General features: G+C 51.5%; 6 protein-coding genes across 6 annotated transcripts; 5 read left to right on the forward strand and 1 right to left on the reverse strand.

Annotated features, from left to right (window-relative positions):
• Positions 1–117: 117 nt before the first annotated feature.
• Positions 118–4,378, forward strand: CC1G_08748 (RHEB; the record flags this gene model as incomplete). Its single annotated transcript, XM_001834065.2, has 14 exons — positions 118–126; positions 279–379; positions 497–648; positions 713–872; positions 930–1,037; positions 1,086–1,244; positions 1,298–2,644; positions 2,687–2,742; positions 2,937–2,993; positions 3,045–3,076; positions 3,139–3,246; positions 3,362–3,546; positions 3,788–3,882; positions 3,994–4,378. The coding sequence occupies 14 exons, from the start codon at positions 118–120 to the stop codon at positions 4,083–4,085; spliced, it is 2,661 nt and encodes an 886-aa protein (XP_001834117.2). The 3' UTR covers positions 4,086–4,378.
• A 268-nt stretch (positions 4,379–4,646) lies between these two features.
• Positions 4,647–5,430, forward strand: CC1G_08749 (arp2/3 complex 16 kDa subunit; the record flags this gene model as incomplete). Its single annotated transcript, XM_001834066.1, has 4 exons — positions 4,647–4,798; positions 4,908–4,980; positions 5,120–5,302; positions 5,368–5,430. The coding sequence occupies 4 exons, from the start codon at positions 4,647–4,649 to the stop codon at positions 5,428–5,430; spliced, it is 471 nt and encodes a 156-aa protein (XP_001834118.1).
• A 2,546-nt stretch (positions 5,431–7,976) lies between these two features.
• CC1G_08750 (cytochrome P450) lies at positions 7,977–9,854 on the forward strand (the record flags this gene model as incomplete). The annotated part of the gene is made up of 9 exons (XM_001834067.2): positions 7,977–8,178; positions 8,237–8,369; positions 8,428–8,616; positions 8,680–8,944; positions 8,997–9,206; positions 9,266–9,442; positions 9,553–9,611; positions 9,672–9,800; positions 9,842–9,854. 9 exons carry the CDS (start codon positions 7,977–7,979, stop codon positions 9,852–9,854), a joined length of 1,377 nt encoding a protein of 458 aa, XP_001834119.2.
• A 411-nt stretch (positions 9,855–10,265) lies between these two features.
• CC1G_08751 (hypothetical protein) lies at positions 10,266–12,316 on the reverse strand (the record flags this gene model as incomplete). The annotated part of the gene is made up of 2 exons (XM_001834068.2): positions 10,266–11,212; positions 11,266–12,316. 2 exons carry the CDS (start codon positions 12,314–12,316, stop codon positions 10,323–10,325), a joined length of 1,941 nt encoding a protein of 646 aa, XP_001834120.2. The 3' UTR covers positions 10,266–10,322.
• A 1,141-nt stretch (positions 12,317–13,457) lies between these two features.
• Positions 13,458–16,864, forward strand: CC1G_15291 (hypothetical protein; the record flags this gene model as incomplete). Its single annotated transcript, XM_002910338.1, has 12 exons — positions 13,458–13,528; positions 13,584–13,605; positions 13,661–14,034; positions 14,085–14,109; positions 14,165–14,303; positions 14,363–14,618; positions 14,667–15,243; positions 15,271–15,318; positions 15,369–15,688; positions 15,745–15,879; positions 15,932–16,758; positions 16,821–16,864. 12 exons carry the CDS (start codon positions 13,458–13,460, stop codon positions 16,862–16,864), a joined length of 2,838 nt encoding a protein of 945 aa, XP_002910384.1.
• Positions 16,865–17,460: 596 nt separating this feature from the next.
• CC1G_08754 (hypothetical protein) lies at positions 17,461–18,818 on the forward strand (the record flags this gene model as incomplete). Its single annotated transcript, XM_001834071.2, has 4 exons — positions 17,461–17,789; positions 17,852–17,946; positions 18,008–18,481; positions 18,541–18,818. The coding sequence occupies 4 exons, from the start codon at positions 17,461–17,463 to the stop codon at positions 18,816–18,818; spliced, it is 1,176 nt and encodes a 391-aa protein (XP_001834123.2).
• Between the last annotated feature and the right edge of the window lie 124 nt (positions 18,819–18,942).

Consider the following 18,942-nt stretch of genomic DNA (forward strand, 5'->3'; position numbering starts at 1 on the left):
GCGGGACTAAATATAGAACAACGATCAAACTCTCGGCATCAGCCGCTCGTTCATAATATCCGCAAACGTTCTCGAATCTTGACCACCAACCACCTCCTTCCTCCATTTAGTCCTAGAATGGCTACGGTAAGGGGTCCTCTAGAGCACCAGTCGTTTCCTGTAGAGCTGACGTTGGGTATTTAGCTAGGAAAATTGCGCCAGGTTAGCGTTTAGCGTGTCCGTGGCCAACTGTATCGCATAAAACTGATCACGCCACTTTGTTGTGGGCTAATTAACAGTGGGCTGGCGAGGTTATCTCGTCGAGGGATAAATCCACGATTGCAGAAGAGTTTCAAGAGCTGGAGAAGGATATTGAGCTGAGGAAGGATGGCGCGAATAAGTGAGTTTTCTTGCCCAGCGAAAGGTGGTTGATAGTATGGACCTTGTAATGCTCATGGTTACTTTTGTTTTCTGTTCCCTGCGACCCTTCATCTGCGATATCGTGGGTGATGGACAGACTGCATATTGCGGCGGAGGCGTATCATCATGCCTTGTCGAAGAAGACGTTGAACGAGGCGCTGGGCGACTCGGATAAGCTGCTTCCGATTGACGCACTTGGTATTGTCATGCTTGTGCACGGAGAACAATTCCCGGAGGACTCAGACTTTGGTACGTGATAACTCGTCATGGTCCTTTGCACCACTTGTCTGACGAGGCCCGTTTTACGTTCTAGGAACGTCACTCGTCAAGTTTGGTCGAGCACATTGTAAAGCCGCAACCCTGCAAGAGGCGTATGCGTTAACGTTCAAAGACACATTTATCACTGCGATTGAGAGGTTCAAAGAGGAGGTCAAAGAGTACGAATCCCTTCGTAAGAAATTGGAGAGCCGCAAGTACGCGTCATGTTCCTGTTTGGTCGATCCACCGCTGACCCATCTATTTCCATACAGGTCTGCATTGGACAGTGCTAACACCCGCTACGAGAAGAGCCGGAACTCCAAGAAAGACAAAGACAGGCAAGAAGCGGAAGAAGAGCTAGACAGAGCTCAACAAAGATAGTGAGTCTATTCATATCTGACAGATGTATCCTTATTCACGGGTCATAGCGATGAAACGGCGGAAGACATGCGTGCGCATATGCACGCCATCCAAGAGCTCGAAATCACCCAGCAGCGCGAGCTTACGCACTTCTTAGACATAGAGATCAATTACGTCCAGCAATATCTGGACGTGTTAAAGGAAGTGCGAGACGATTGGCCGGATAGGTGTGTATTCAAATTCGTGAATTGCCGGTGATAGAGTGCTGATCGAGTATTAGAAATGCTGGCCAGGGAAGGAAACCTCAGAGGAACAGCGTGTCGTCTCGGTCCCGGCCATTAATGGCCCCTCCTATCGTGCCCTCTGCCTCCCAGACAACTGTGAGGCCCGGTGCGGATCTTTCATCAGACGAAGAAACCGAAGATAGAAGGAATGGTTCCCGTTTCATCAAGCATAGGAAATCGTTTTCGGTGGGCAGCAAGCCACCATCAAGGCCACCATCTCGACCTTCCTCCCGACTATCGAGGAAGAGGACCAATTCCAATGGACGCTCCAAGAGCAGAGACAGGAAGGAACCGCCCGAGGACGAGGAGAAGGAAGCGACTGAACGGCCTCGTCGGTTCAGTGTGGCTGGCTGGGCCTCGAATGCCGTCGAAACCATTACTGCGAAGGGGACAAAGGTCAAGGACAAAGACTCGTTCGCTACTCTGGATGACGAGCAGGAAACCAACGACGATGAACCCAGTAACGGATCTCACAGGAAATCGGGCAGTTTCTCCCTCAGTCGAAGGCTGTCTCGGAAGAAGAAATCCAAGGAGAGCGTTGGAACGACATCTCCCGTTGTCCCTCCCCGGATTCTGAAGCCGCTGTCGCTACGTGAGACCAAGGTGGTCTACGCTGTGTACGACTTCAATGGATCCGTGGACGAGCTCAGCTTCAAGGCTGGAACTGATATTACTGTTCTCAATGAAGTCGTTGACGGATGGTGGATGGGAGAGATTAACGGGAAGAAGGGTTTGTTCCCGACATCCCATGTATCCAGTTCCCCACCCAAGCCTTCGCTTCCTCCTCGACCCTCGCGGAATGGACCTCCCAGTGCAGGCCACCTTCTCTCCCCTGTCCCCCATTCCGCCGGTCTCGATGGCGGATACATCACGAGCGATGCGGATGACGATTTCGGCTACCACCAGCCCATGTCGCACAACCGCAGCCCTATCTATAACGCTTTTAACGATGTCTACAGTATGACCAGCGGTGATGAGGAGGGATCGCCTACTATTCCTCAGCGTCAGCGACGGTTCTCGGATGACTTTGATCTACCGCCCAACAATGTGACGACGACGCCCAAGATGAGGAGTGTGCTACTCAGCGGTGGCGATTCCGCTAACCAGCCGTTGATTAGTAGGACGACGAGCGATGGGCCTTTGCAGACGCAGAGTAGTCCGACGAAGAAAGCGCCGCCTCCACCACCGCCTAGGAGAATGACCGCTACTGCGCCACCTGGTGCAAGCCCTGCGATCCCTGAACGTCGACTTGGGCCTGCTGTTCCTCCGCGCCCGAGAGGAAACAGTCTGGCTGCGTCCAATGCCCACCTGGCGTCGTCCTCCAATGAATCGATGTCGGTTGGGTACGATGTCTCGCCATTTGATAGTGCGGCGGAGCTTTCTAGTTCGGTTGGGTGTGGACAGTTCAGGCAGAACCCGTTCCAGCCTCAGGGAATGTGTAGTAACTGTCGAAAGTTTCATTCGTAGATAGCACATGTAGTATCTTGCGGGGTTTCAATTTAACGACGCGTCTCAAAAGTTAGGGGCTGGTGCGAGCGGACTTTAAAACTTCCGATCACATGAGATCTTGACAGAGAGCGGGGAAAAAGGGGGGCGTCATAAACTCAGCTCGTTCTTTTGACCCGCTGCACTCAGACATGTCGAATGCTTTGAAGAAGAGAAAGATTGCTGTCTTGGGCTCTAGGTCCGTCGGTAAGCAGACATATTTATCCGAGAAATGATGGGTTTTGTTGAGCGATGTAGGCAAGTCGTCGTTGGTGAAGCAGTTCATCGAGGTATGACATCGTGGTTCTGAAGGCTGATATTGGTTTTTACTGACGATTGGGTGACTTTGTAGAATCATTTTATTGATTCGTATTATCCAACGATTGAATCTACGTTTGCGAAGAGCGTGGTTTACAACGGCGTCGAGTATGATTGTCACATCATTGACACGGCAGGACAGGTGTGTGCACGATTGGATGTCTTCAAGTTACCTTGCGAATCATGGTCAAGCGACTGCTTCCCTTGTCCTCTGATTTTACGAATGAGTTCGGGCACTGAATCTTACTGTTATATAGGACGAATACTCGCCTATAAACGCCCAATACGCTATTGGGATTCACGGCTATGTCCTCGTCTACTCGATCACCTCCCGGAATTCATTCAACATGATCCAAATCGTCTACGACAAGATCATCGATTTCTGCGGTGTGACGGATATTCCGTGTGTTATTGTGGGCTCGAAATGCGATTTGGCGCAGAGGTGAGTGGGGGGGATATGATGCTCTTGATCTTCGGTGTTGCCCTTCGTCATTCTTTGATTCCACTGTGTGGTTTTGGAGCTGGATGTCCGCGTTATCCGCTTGCAACGCCCGCTGGAGACTACTTTCTTTCCTTCTTGCGGAGCGGGGTTCTCGGACTGGAATGGGGTGGTGGGGAGGAGGAGCCGCATTTTGAGGTTTCCATATGACCAGTACTGACATCATCTTTCTTCACGTCTGCAGTAGTCGCCAAGTTGATATCGCGGAAGGCGAGAGGCTCGCGAAACATAACAACTGCGCGTTTGTGGAGACTAGTGCGAAGCATGGGATCAACGTCAGTGAGTATCGTGCCGATGGTGGAAAACCACGGACAGACTTTCCCCACTGTCCATCTGTGTTATGGTTATAAATAGGGGCTGATTGATTGGCTTTCTGTTTTGCGTTTGTAGGCAAGGTTTTCGAGTTGTGTTTGCAGGAAATCGAGAAGAGGACAGCTCCGAACCAGGCTGAGCCTGCTGCCAAGCCGTGTAATATCATGTAGAACACCCTCGATCACCAAGAACTCTATGTTGGTCTGTGGATGTGCAACCATCCTAGTCGCGACCTCCAGAAGAGCTTTCTCATCCGACACCCACCCATGATCGCATGGCCGATCCTCCTGCTCCTATCTCGTTGCTCTGTTCCCCGATCTACCACTACCGCCTCCTTCCTCTCGTCGTCCTCCTTGTTCTCGATTTTCTTGAATCTCGTATCGCGTTCCGATCCTCCTTTATCCCAGTTTTCTATCTTTATTTTAAGTATTCCGTGACGATAGAGCCCTCCTGATGATGTCGCTGTTTCTGTGCGTGTTAATTAGAGGATGGTGTTAGAGAACAAACACCTTGTATTATGTTGTAAAACAAACGAATGAATCCCTTTATCTATTGAACATGAGAAGAGTCTGGAGGCGACGGTTCTGGTCCATCAATTGAGGGCGCTAAACGCCGACAACGAGCGAACGCGAGGCGCGACTGACCTTTGATCTCGACCCATCACCATCGTCCTCATCACGACCGCAGCTCACCGCCGTCCAACACAACCTTGAGTGTGAAGAAGGCTCGACATGGACATCAATTTCCGTAAAATCGATATCGACCAGTTTGACGAGGACGTTCTGCAGGATTCGGAACTGTATGAAGCTGATCCTCGGGACCCTGCGCAGGTGTTGGAAGAGGCCAAGGCGAGGCAGGTTGCTGTGCGGGGTTCGTTAGCCAGGTTCGTACCAGGATCGCTATTGCCGGATGAATACTGATTCGATGATTTATTTAGGTTAGGGATTGTGGTTGTGGTTGTTAATGCTGGACTGACTGCATGGGTGTTGTAGGGGTGACATCGTGGGTGCACTGAACACCATCCTCGAGAACGCGCCATATGGCCCCAATGTCGATGAAGCAAAGGTTCGTCAGTCTATTCACCTATCATCTCACTTGTCGTCGTCGGAGTTGCTGTGCAGCCAGCGTCATCGTGGTTGTTCCAAGCCCTACCCATTTGACGCCAGGAGAGCAATGTAAACTAATGATCTCTCGGAATACACAGGACGTCACCCTCCAAACCCTCCTCACCATCCTCAACTCGACCAAATCGACCGAAATCTCGGGGGTCGTCAAGGCGCTCTCGCCAGACGCGCAGGACACGTTGATGAAGTATCTGTACAAGGGGATGGGCCTGCCTGGGTGGGGTGAGACTAGCGGGAGTGTGCTGCTTGGATGGCATGAGAAGGTGCGTTCTAACAGAGTACTTATTGTTTGATTGAAGATTGTTGACTGATTTTGGTGTGGGGATAGTTGACGGAGGTGGCGGGTGTTGGATGTATAGTGAGGACTATGACGGATCGGAGGATCGTGTAATGCCCAGGGGCTGTCGTTGGGGTGTATTAATACAAGGAACAAGTTGATTTCAAGCACTTTGGGTTCGGGGTATTCATTGGTGAGATGGGACATTTCGGAGAGGCAAGATTTCGTTTGCGCATTCTCATTCTGGGCATGTTGACGCGTCTGAATGGCGAGAGGTACAGGTACGTTTCTAGGTTTCCATGCATGGCGATCTTCTGGCATTGATGGTCACATTGTCGGCAGAACCATGGGCTTCCATCTTGGGGCTATTGCAGACCCAGTTCTATCTCGTTGGACTTCTCCCTTTTCTATGGCCCCGCGTTAATCTCTCATCTCTTGTCGCCAATGCTCCTCAAGTCCGGTCGGTTTGGAATTGGCGCTCCTACGACGCCTCCGGAAGGTCTGAGAGAATGTCAGAGAACTAACCTCTTCACAGACGACTGTTTATACCGCCCAATGAAACGTCGTGCAGGGACAAATTCTCCTCTGTGACGCCCTGACACTCTCACTGGCAGTGATGACATGACATATCGCGAACGTGCTACCAGATTGGGTTATGTCGACAGGATGTGACTGTGGTAAGTTCCTGCCTCTCGTCTAGCTTTCGTATATCTGTCTAGGGGAAATGTGCTGACTTCATTTCAATAGGGCGACTGTCCAGCAGGTCTTTGTATTCACGCTGATTCGACACCTCCGAGCTGAACGATCCTGGTGGACTTTTTCACCATCCTCGAGTGACACTGGCTCTCTAGAAGCCTTTCATGCTCCTCAACTACCGTCAATCGGAAAAACCGCAGTCTCTTTTGGGCGAACTAGAATGCACCTGACTCCCTGTCCCACGTAATTAGGGTTATTGGGATTGGGCAGTTGACAAAGGCCCTCTTCACAGTCTTTGGGTTCTGCTATGTCGTTCCTTGTGCTTATCGCCTCGCATCCTGAAATCCAACGCAAAGCTCAAGACGAGATCGACCGGGTTGTTGGGAACATTCGATTGCCAGCGTAGGCCTTGCTTGACTATGCTTGGCTATCACAGACTAGGCATATCATGCACAATCTTGAACTCTTTGAAGACCCCATGTCGTTCAAACCGGAACGATAGATCAAAGATGGTCGAATTGACCCTGATGTTGTTGACCCGTGCGCTGCTGCCTTTGGGTATGGTCGAAGGTATGTCATTAAGTACTCTGTTCCTCGATTTGCGGCTGATGTAGATGACGAATTATTTGCACGTCTAGAATCTGTCCGGGGAGGCTAATGGCCGATGAGATGCTCTGGTTAACGGCTGTGCGCTGTACTGTGTCCACTGTACATCCGTGCCTTTCGGATATCTGATGGATTCGCTGATGCCATCAGCGGCCTGTGAAAATCCGTACTGACCAAGTTCAGCGCGCGTTCCCTCTCCTCTCTCCCTCTCCGACGTGCGAGCATCCTCAGCAGATTCTGGCTCAAATCGTGCCAGTGCCGGTATTGGGGTGGTATGCGAAGCGAAGAAATGGTGGTCACATTGAAACCCGATGATCGTCGATGACGAATGCATGTGCGTGTATCGCAGATTCAGTTGCGCGACTCGTCCAGTTCTCTGACCTATCTAGCCCGCGAACCCCTGCCACGGCAAGGCCGAGAATAAACACTGGAACAATGTGTTCCATCTGTCATGCCTACTCGAGTACGTACATTCAATGGAGAAGTGCGGAAGCCTCCCTTTTTCCGTTGTGTTTTCCTGTGGTTCGTTGTTGTGGGCTACAGACAGCGAGAACCCTATTAGACCGGGGGGATGACCTGGGGTGCGGTATCAACGGCCCCACGAGCTGTGGGTTAACTCCCAATGACATCCCCCTGGTCATTCAAGGTCTTTCCCACAAGTGCCTTTGTCGAAACAGCGCTGGTCTCGGACAAGGATCTGCGTCGCCGTATCCTCGAGTAGTCAACGCCGTATCTTCACCTGACCTTATCGCTGCTGTGAAGGCTCAAACAGCCAGCGATACTAGGTCTCCTTTGGCTCCAAGTTCAACATCGGGCGAGATGACCGTTCTATAATCCTGACAGATGGTGGAGGCTCATATAAACTATCTGAGTAATTTCGCACTTTTCTGGGCCCCTAATGTCGTAACCAGATCTTTGCCACCGGAACTCCATCTTGGAGCCAAATGCTCGGAAATTCTGCCCAGGCGTGTGCAGGCAAAATCTAGTCACGGTACCTGCAGCACTCAGCCTTATTCAAGCTTCCTGGATGTCGCGATTGACGCGTAGGGCATCGTTCGTTGGCAGAATGTTATATTCCGCGTCGTTGCGAGTCGCCTTGACATTATAAGGTGGATCCAAGGTAAGAGCGCACATCACGCTAGCAATAAGTAACATCTTTGACGATTCCTATTATGGACCCCTGATATTGTGCGTACGTCGCCTCTCTCCGCATCTGGAAGAGCGGTAGAATTGGACACGTGCAGGCCAAACCCACCGCTGGGGATATGCAACGGCGAGGCCTATAAAAAGCCAAAACAATCCGCTTTGCAGAGCTATGTACCAGTAATACTTCCGCCGCGCGTCGAACCTGCATTACTATGGACCAAGCAGTCTCGACTTCTAGCCTGCTTTGCGCGTGCGCTGCGTACATTCTGACCCTGCTTGTCGTAGAAAGAGTAAGGAGATCTTCTCGACCTCCCACTCCTCCGGGACCAAAGGGATATCCCATTGTGGGAAACATCCTTGACGTCCCCTCGGAACGAATCTGGGAGGGCTATCACAAGTTAGCAAAGAGATACGGTGCGGTTATACCATAGTATGGTGTATCACCTGCCTGATAGCTGCCCTTTTTGTTTAGGTGACATGGTCTATCTCGAGGCCTTCGGACAGCCTATCCTTGTGCTGTCGTCATTCAAGAGGGTCAATGACCTTTTCGAGAAGCGGTCCAACATCTATTCCGATAGGCCACACTCCACGATGATCAACGAACTGTGCGTAAAACCTTGGAACAGTCGGGATCGGGACCTGCTATAACCAGCTCCGATGTAGGATGAATTTTAAAGGATTCTTGGGTCTTATACCCTACGGAAGCTGGTGGAAACGACATCGGAGGGCATTTCAGCAGTCGGCCAAGCCGTTTGACTTGCCCAAACATCACCCACTGATGGTCAAATATTGCGGGAAATTCCTCAAAGATGTGTTGGCCAACCCGGAGGGATGGAGCGATAGTGTGAGACAGTAAGTAACCGAAGCAGGTTTCGAAACGTAGGAAGGGGGCTTAACTACTTCTTTGGTTTTCAGGGTTTTCAGTGGCATGACAGTAGAATTGACATATGGAGTCGAAACCGATTCGCCCGACGACCCTTTCGTGAGGGACATTGTGGAGGTCGCAGAGGGTTTCAGCATGGCTGCACTCCCAGGACGATGGCTTGTGGACACCTTCCCAAGCCTCAAGTATGTGCCGAGTTGGCTCCCTGGGGCGGGATTCAAAAGGTTTGCTGAACACTTCAAAGTACTCCATGAAAGATCCAGAAACGAAAGCTTTGACCACGTCCTTCGTGCAATGGTGGGTTATTTCAGACTTCTCTCAAGAATGAGCGCAAACAAATACATGTCAGAAAAATGGCACTAGTGTACCGTGCATGGTGACCTCCCTTGTAAACGCCTTTCCACATCCAGATGATCCGCGCAGAGGGGAAGAAGAGGAGATTGCCCGCAACATAGCTGCGGTGACCCATGCCGGTAGGTATTTCTCTGCACAAGGTCATGGAGAACCGCAACGTCACAGTTCTGAACGCATACGTCAACCACCAGCCGGAACAGACACAGTGCGTACCATAAAACAACGATGTCCAGTGCGGAGGCCAATTGACAGTGATGATGCTAGACCCTGGGATCTGCATTGACTTTCTACTTGCTCATGGCTCTTCATCCGGACATCCAACGGAACGCCCAAGAAGAACTGGACCAAGTTGTCGGACCTAGAAGATTGCCAGACTTTGAAGACCGCGACAAACTAGTCTATTGCAACGCAGTCCTCAAAGAACTGATGAGGTATCACCAGGTAACTCCCATGGGTGAGCGTCTGACTAACTTTGCTGGGAAATCCGGACAACGAACATCGTGGCTGACTGTTCCGTCGCATCCGAAGCCTTGCCCCATCGCCTGACACAGGACGACATCTACGATGGCTACTTCATTCCGAAAGGAACCATCGTTATGGCGAACTCATGGTTGGTGGATAGAGTATAGTAGCTGTCTACTCTGGAACCTGACAAAATATTTTTCTGCAGGCACATACTGCATGACCAAGAACTGTACGAAGACCCATGGTCATTCAAGCCAGAGCGTTACATCAAGGACGGGAAGATCGACACTGCTGTTCTAGATGCGTCATCTGCTACGTTCGGATTCGGTCGAAGGTGCGTTCACGCGAGTGAAAGTAAAACACAATAGGCTGCAGGGATACCCACTGATGCGACGAAACAGAATCTGTCCAGGGCGGTTCATCAGCGCAGACTCGCTATTCCTGTTATTTACCTATACGCTTGCTTTTTACGACATCACCGCAGCCAAGGATCACAACGGAAAGCCAACTATCAAGTACGAGATACCAGACGGCGCTCTACTGTGAGTACTTTGATAAAGCATTGGTTTGAATCTGGCTCAAGTTACCTCCATCAGTAAACCCAAACCCTTCGACTGTTACATAACCCCACGCTTCAAAGAGGCAGAAGCTTTCATTCGAAGTCTCTGACAGGAACAAATGGTATATACTCCATAGCTGGGGACCATACTACAGGAGCCTAGGGTCAAACAAGAACTACGGTCCACCGAAAAAGAAGACATGTACTCAAGAGCAATCGAAGTTCATTCAAGGCAGGCGTAGAAAATAGTTGGCATATTGAGAAGACATACATGGTTCGGACATGCTAAAGAAGAGATTACACGTTTTCTCCACGACTACGCGCCTCAGCGAGGCTCAATTCGAGCGCAAACCTCAAATCATCATCCATATCATCGAATGAATTGGTTTGCTGGACAGGGTTCGCAACGATCCGGCTGCTGCTTGGGGTGGGTGGCGATCGTCCTATTACGTTGGCGACAGGGGAAGTCGATGGCGAAGCTGCGCTGGTACTTGATGACGATACGCGGAGAGGTGCGTTCCAGGCCGATTTGAAAGGCCGCCTTTGGGTTTCGGAATACGCGGAAGTGTTGCTGTTCCTTCGTGATGAGGTGGCGCTGCCGCCGCTTACGGACGAAGCTGGACTAACGGTACCACTGCCGACCACGGGGAAATGCTCGGCCTGGCCAAGGGGTATCGGTCGACGAGGGGTTGGTGACGAGGGGGAAGAGCCTTCTATACCGGCCTGCATAGGTTCGGGAACGTAACGCGGTGAGACTTGCACCTTGGAGTTTGAAGAAGAAGGTCGCAAAGCGGGTGTTCTAGAGGGCGATAGCGGAACAGGTGTATGTGCGCTCGAGGATGAAGACGAAGGGACGGAAACGAGGCCCGAGGCGGTGATGGGGCGATCGTAGTCTAGTTCGAACATCCCTTCTTCTAACGCCGCTGCAAGCTCCTCGTCTGTCAAACCATCTAATCCATTGATGGAGGGCCTGGTGCTAGCAGTTGCTTGAGGTGTAGGGGGAGTAGGAGTATCTTCGTCTCTAGACATCATGAGGATGTACTGGACGACCTCGTCTTCACTCAACCCCATCTTACGAAGCTGAGCGCGCTGCTGGTAGAGATTGCTTCGGATATGGCTCTGGTGCCTGTCTTCTTCGTCCATGATGCCTTTCGATTCGACAATATGATGCTTCATCTCAAATTGACCTACAAAAGTTCGTCAATAGGGAATAAATGGCGCGAAAAAGAGTTGTACTGACGAGACCACTTTGCAGACCCGCTTTGGACCTTCTTGGGAGACTTTCGCGGCACAGCGCGAGTCCTCATACCGCCCCTCAGGTATCTCGCAACGGGCCCAGGTTTCCAAGCTAAAACGCGGTCTCCAACGCCCACGAAGATGACGTCCTTGTTGGGACCAAGTAGGATGTGATGTACCGCGCGCATATCTGGGCCAGGGGATGTTGGCACAGGACCCCTACGAGGGAATGGTGGAACAGGTGACGAGAGCACTTTGAGACGTTCAAGCGACAGCCCATCGAATATGTGGGTAATTCCTCTTGCTGAACCCGTGACAAGAGTGACACCGTTCCAAGCGATAGAGGTGATTGTCGATCCGTCTCGAAACGCTTCGAACTTGTGGACTGGAGGGACGGGGCTACAGGAAGGCTCACTATCCCACAGATAGACACCGACACATCCCAGCCGGTCTCCTGTAACCACTAACCGCGAAGCAGCAAAGTCGCTGGACATACATGGGGTAACTGCCGACAAAGTGCCAAGCGTTCCCTCGCCGAAGGACGTCACAGTATGGCTCTCGAGCTTGTCAATGAAATCGATTCGATGGAAGAAATGGTCACCATCAAAGGCTACCACGAGGGTGGGGGTAGTTGGGTTGGCGTCGATCTGGAACGCGAGGACATCAATGGTTTCGTTCTCCTCCGTCGGCGTGAAAAGGGGAGAAACTGTGGTTGAACAGGTCGGGAAGATGTTGGTTCGCTCGGTGATTTTGAAGTGAAATCCGGACCAAACACGGATGGCTCCGCTGCGATATGTCACTGCAATGACACCGGCGTCGTAATTGGCTACTACCCTGGTGCAAGGCTCTGGGACCGCCGGGGGCAGGATAGGCTCAGAGGACCAGATGCAAATGCCTGTCAAAGGATCCCAAAGCTTGACCCTTCCATCTTGTCCAGCTGTGACAGCGAGCCATCCACTAGGCCCACTCATCCAAAGAGCATCGACCACAGCCAAATCGTGCGTGTCTCCCAAATCACAGGTCTTGAAATCAGCAAGTCGGCGGCTGGACTCCATGGTTTTGATCGTGGTCATGAAGGCAACCAGCCCATCGCGGTAACCCCATAAGATTCGCACTGTGCCCCCGTCCGCCGCCATTACGCACGTCGAGACATTAGGCGTAAATTCGGCGTTGGGATTTCCGATGCCTCGCCCATTGGTGGATCCTGCGGCATCCAAGTAGCCAGCCAGAATCCTACCGGTGAGCGGGAAGGACCGCGAAACGACGCCGTATTGGAGGGACGAACAGAGCAGTCCATCTCCCTCCAGAAGGTGCATATCAAAGATTTGCGAATGAAGCGGCGAGTGCGAGACCGTCCCAACGGGCGATCGTGCCCAGCGTCTGAACAGGCAACTGAGTCAGAAGACGGACCTCCGCCGAGTATCAGGATCACCAACCTAATCAAATCGTCGCGGACGATAAATTCTCGTTTCCAGCAGGAAAAGGAACGAGTCAGCAATACATGCTTGCTGCTGGCTTGGATGTCGCCCTCGGGTCCAATGCCTAGATACTGCGCCATAAAGGCGTGCTTCCAGGTGTTATCGTCTTCGACGTGCTTGAAGAGCGACTTCCGTACAAGGGAAAGGGCGAACAGAGTGTACGGGTCCATGAATGAGGTGATCCTGGTGAGGATCTCGACTGGAATGTCGAGAAGGGGGCTACTGTCGTCATCGTCGTGTAAGCCATCTTGGATTCGAGTATCTTGAACTTGGTTTTCTAGCGTTTCTTCTTGAGCGTGTTTCTGAGATAGCTTTTGAGGCCTATACGGCATAAAACTGGGGGTCGAAGGGAAAGTTGGGTCGCTGCTACGCAGAACGGTCGTCTGCGATGATGGTGGTTCGGGTTCAAGAGCGAAATTCTGATAACCGGCCTTTTTCCCACACGCCAATCAGGCTGAATCAGTTTGGAATCAGTGTTCTCGTCATCGTTGACAGCGATGAGCATTCCTCCAGCTACTTCAAGGTCAATGGCGAACTCGGCAACCGTATCTGCACTTCATTGGAACGCTATATAGGCCTCAATATCGACATGGTTGCCCGCACCCGCGTGATGTAACCTATCACCAAGACTGGGTCCCGCAAATCGAATGATGGCAGGTCATGAGCTTAAATTGAGGTTCCTCAGGAGCGTCCATTTCTCTCTTGGAGCTTGCCTACGATGTCTGCAGAGCGGGCTCTCCACGCCAAAAACGAAGGAAACAAGCTTTTCAAAGAAGGCAAACTTGAAGAGTGAGTTCACTCCCACGACTCCATCTCCAAGCCCCTCACTGACGATGCTGGATAGGTCGGTAAAACAATATGAATTGGTAAGGAAAACTAGAATGAAATCGCCTGGAGCAAATCTGACTTTTCTCGCCTCAGGCAACAAAACTTGACACAGCGAACCCAGTATATCCTTCCAATCTGAGCGCAGCGCTGTACGAAACAGGCCAATATGGCGCCTGTGTGGACGCCATCTTTGAATCTTGGTCGCGTAAACCTGATGAGGGCGTCGCAAAAAAACTTTCGGCGCGTCTTCCAAAGGCGCTTGTCTATGGCCTACACACCGGGACCATAAAATCCACGCTTTTCAGAGATCGCCAAAGCGAAATCGATGCTTTGAAGTCTCTAGCTGCGGGAGATGAAGTCTGGGCACTCTGCGGGAGGGTGGTCTCCAAATCCCTGGAAAATTTCGAGAGTCGCGCTTTGGATGCAAGGAGACGATTCTCCAAGCTGCCCATCTTGCGAGGATACCCGTACGTCCCCTTTGTTCCTACTATGGATCTTCTTCCTGAATTCGATTTAGGGATCCCACCCAAACTTTCTTCGTTGTGAGTCCTGGGTATGCACTCCATTCCTTTGTGCCTATCTCATGGATGTCTTTAGATAGGCACTGACGAAGTCATCTCTCTCCTGGATGGCTGGTCCGAGAAAGGAGGAGTGAAAAGAGACCAATTAGATGTCAAATCACTGAAGCCAGAGCAGTTGGAGCGACTGTCCTTCCTAGTAGCAGGCGTTGGCGATGGTTTGTCGACCACAATGGCCGCTTCTAAATCTCCTCGTAGACTGACAAGTTACTTCAAGGAAAACATGCATTCGGTACCTTGATCGGTCTGAAATTAGCCCGTGACAAGCTATCGCGGGAAAAACAAGCACATTTCAAGCCACATCTCACCTTGTTAGACGTCCACCCCGCAACTGTGGCACGCAACATCTTATTCTTCATGTTTTTGGATCAGCTTCTAGAGGGCCAGCTTACTTCGACCGAACGTTTGGAAGTCATGACTACGTTGTTCTACGTGTGTCTTGGCTGGGTAATGCCATCGTATTGCTGGGATAGGTGAGCTCACCGTCAGTGTTTGGGTTACCACATTGCTCATTCCCCCAGGTTCCTTGCATGTGTGGAGGATCTCAAGATCCGTCTCACGCAGACGCCTCCCAAGCTCCCGGGTTACATCCACCTCTCCCTCGATTCAATCCCACCCATTCTGAAAGCTCTCGATTACTGGCTCAAGGTATATGTGCCTCCGGCCAAGTTTTGCGCCAATATCACGCACGTCACCGGAGCAGAGAAGATTAGTCAATTAGCGAACGTGGGTATGCCCGGCCTGCCCAACCCGTATCTCATCCAACGACAAGACGTCCTTGAACGGATCGGGAACCTACAACCTTCTGAAATGATGCCCATGGCAGCAAAGCTTGGCCACCCTGACGTCAAAAACGAAACAGAGGCCCGGAAGGTTATTGTGGAAAACCTGGACGAACTTGTCGAAATCTTGACGATGGAAGAATTCGACAAGAACTTCCCGCTAGGTCTCAGTGAGGAATCGAAGTGGTACAAGGAAACGAAGGCGTTTGTCCCACCTCGTGCATTTTGGAGCCGACATTCCGGCTTGGAGCATTTTGGTCAGAAGTCTTTGACACGCGCAAAGCTGAAAGAGGCAGGTGCTTCGCCTTTGAAGATCGTGTTGCTATCGCTAACACTGCTGTAGATCGCGAAATCCATCCGCCAAACCTGGAAGTCTAATATGTGCACAGTGGTTCGTAACTTTGACCCTCGTGTTGACTTCGCCATTGAAAATGCTTTCAGGACGGAGTTCAATCAGACGAACTTACCGGCATGGACTTGGACATGCTCATGACAGTTCAATATTTCGCCAACTTTCTCACTGAGCACAAACTAGGAGAGACAGTGGACAAAGAACTTAAAAAGGACTCGCCTTCTTTTGCATACGCCGCTGCGTTCTTTGAAGCGGTTCTCGATGCAATCAGGACCTTACTCCCCAATCTCAACATTGAGTTCATTAGCGGTGAAGTCCACCAAGAACTTGCCAAAATTCGCTGGGGAGCAGATACTCGCAATCCTCGATTCCCCAAAGACTTTACGCGTATCTGGATGAGCAACATCCCGTGAGTGTAGTCACATCCTACGCCATATTCGAAGCTTAACAGCAAAACTCTGTTAGCGACTACACCCAAGGTCAACTAAATCTCACCACCTACGTCATTCCCGCTTTGCAGCGGGACCTGCCCTCTGCAGTTGGGGCCAACTGTCTGTTCAATAGCAACGTCTGGAAAAGCGACGATGCGTACTGTTACAAGTGAGTCTCCCCCCTGTCCGACTCTCTCCAGTCTGCTGACGTTATCCTACAGCTACACCATGCTGTTCCCTCGTGACCTGGAACGTTATCTCGGCTTGAATACCCTCGATGGCAGAGTCGTTTGGGAAATCCTTTCCTTCGGGCCTAGCTTCATCCCGAAGGCCCTGGCCACTTTGCCTACACGGGAGGAACTCCGCACCTGGCTGACGCGCCTTTTCCTTTCCATCGTTCATCCCGGATATGTCGAGCCTCGCCCCAACCTTGTTAAACTTCCCAGCACCTTGGTCGCCTTCGTCGGCCTCCTCGCAGAACTCAGCAACATCGGTTACCCGTCACATTGGATCTCCGAATTCCTTCAACTTGCCATCACTAACAACCTGCAAGCCGACCACAAAGTATTTCAATCCAGGCTACCCCGACCTGTAACTGAGCGAGATCAACTTGTCCCTTTGCATCGCATTCGAACGGACCCTTGGCTTCATGAACTTGAAACCATTCTGGCGATCGCCAACGAAGGTTTGCCGTTCTCTGTTCAGATGCCCGAAGGCCTGGCCACTCGCGACGAGGAGGTCGGATATTTCCAGGCAAAAGTAACGAGAGCATTCACCTACGGAATGTTCTACAACCGGGACGCTGTCGCTGCACTCGTCTTCTGGAAGAGGCCTGCCACGATCAGGGGTTTGATGCCCCAGTTACCCAAGCTGATCCACAGAGAAGCGGAGATTGCGCCTGTCGGCACTGTTGCCATTTTCACCTATCAAGACTACGTGGATTTGACGAAGAATGAGGTTAGGTGGAGGATGGGCAAGTCGACCGCGAAGAAGATGATCCGGGAGCAGTGGAGTATGGCAGTGGTCAGGATGGACCTCATGATGGACAGTGAGTGCTTTTGGCTATTCAAAGTTTAGTGCACATCGATTAACGACATGGAATCACTACAGTCACTGAACCGTGTCCAGCCAGTCGATGGATCTCCCTTGCCTAATTTGCTTATATCCCACCCTGAGCTCTCGTATCCGGCGCCTTCCTTCCTCCTTCGCGTTTACAGTCATAATCGATACTGTTATCTGCCCTTCACACTCAAAAACCGGAGCTGCTATGACAAAAGATAGCATTCTGGGGTGGGATGAACCAGACACCCCGAACTTTCTATTCCTCTCTCGTCGAACCTCGAACGCTGTTTCAAACTCTAGCTTCAGACTAAGAGCCTCATTCCGGGAGTTCAAACCGGCAACAGGGCTGTGCATTAGGCATGAAACGTCGAGTCGGAACCCTCGGTCGGATGTCGCACCATCATCCGGCCCCTCAAAATCCTCATTGCCACAACGTGTTTGGCTAATCACCCACAATTTCTATTTCCATACATCGGGCCCATCGACATGTATGAGGCCAAGGTGAGGTTTAACGTCTCATTCACATCCGTTCTCCATTCGTGACTGTTCGTGGCTCGGGTTTTGTGTGACCATGAGAGTTTCTCGCATCATGGCGGTGGTCGGCTGATCAGTATGGGTGCAACGAGGCCACAGTTGTGGCCTGCAGGGATGTTGGACCCTTGTGTACATATGTGTTTGTATACTATAAATGCTCGTGCCTCTTGAGAGGCATACCCCATCACCAATCGTTCGTAACTCCCCACCCTCGCTAGCCGTGACGAACTATACTGACGACAATCCTAACCAACACCAACGACATTCGAGGATGCTCGACGCATTCAAGATCAAGCCATTCGACCTCGAGCCCGTACTCGCGGAATGGACCGACGGTCCCGTCTTCAAGGGCAACCCCAAGAAGGACCCTCCTGTTGAGGAGTGGCTAGAGAAGATCAAGGAGGGCTGCACGGAGAGGAAGATTCCTGAAGAGTATTGGTACAAGGTCGGACAGCATTTCATGGGCCGTAAGGCGAAGGCACGGTGAGTGTGGCATGTTTGCCGTCAGGAAAAGGATTCCAGCTAACGCGCTCCGATGTCGATAGGTTTGATGAGGTGAAGCAAGTCGTTGCCAAGGTCAACGGAGGGAATTATCGCTGGACTTGGAAGAAGTTCAAGGTTGCGATGACGAACATGGGTTGTGAGTAGCAGTGCTTCTCTCCATGATGTCGGACGGCGTCAATTAACGCGTGTGCGAACAGGGGATATCGATCCTCAGGCTACGGAGACCATCAAGGTCCAGAAGAAGGGCTCCGGCTTCTGGTTTACGAGGAAGAAGTCTGAAGAGAAGGGAGAGAGTAAGGAGCCTTCGGTATCATCATCGTCGTCGACGGAGTCCAAACGCCCATCGCCTCCTACCCGATCCAACACTTTGCTCTGGGGCAAGAAGCCCGTCGTCGAAGAGCCCGAGGAGATCTTCACCCCCGGCACTCGTCCTCCTCCTACTAGGTCCAAGACCCTGATCGGAGACTCGTCCTTCTGGCTTATGCGCAGCGCCACCAAGGACGAGGACAGCTCCAAAGACTCGAAGGACACGAAGGAGGGGAAGGAGAAGGACACGCGATCCAGCCGTCCGGCGCACCAAAAAGCCAAATCGGAGACTGCGGTCAGCAAACGCGCACAGAGTGAAAGCAGGAAGGACGTTGCGAAATCCAACCCGTCGGAGGGTGAAGAAGGTACGTCATGGTGCGAAGCTCCATCTCCCAGAGCAGCTCTGACATGCGTATATTGGCAGGTACGACAGCACAGGCACCCGTGTGGCTGCTGAACGCTTGCAACGCGCTGGATTTCTTGACAAGTGAACACCCCAAGGCCATGAGTGTGATTAGTGCCGTGTTGATCACCGTTGGATCGATTCCTTCCATCCCGGCTATTAGTGCTGGCGCTGGAGGGGCAATTCTTGCTTCGGGTGCTGCCCATGCGATCGGTGCTATCGCAGTAGGCATTGGTCAGGCGCTGGGTGCCTCTGCCATCAAGAACACGCAGGAACGTCAGAACTCGAACGGAAACTAGATACAAATCATCAGAAGAAAGCAAACGACGATGTTTATGACAACTCACGATTATATTAAACTATTATTATACTTAGTAAAGGTTGAGACGTAATCCCTGTAATTTTAGTCGAACCGGGTAATAC

This window comes from Coprinopsis cinerea (assembly GCF_000182895.1).
Source record: "Coprinopsis cinerea okayama7#130 chromosome 10 map unlocalized cont3.10, whole genome shotgun sequence".
NCBI lineage: Eukaryota > Fungi > Basidiomycota > Agaricomycetes > Agaricales > Psathyrellaceae > Coprinopsis > Coprinopsis cinerea.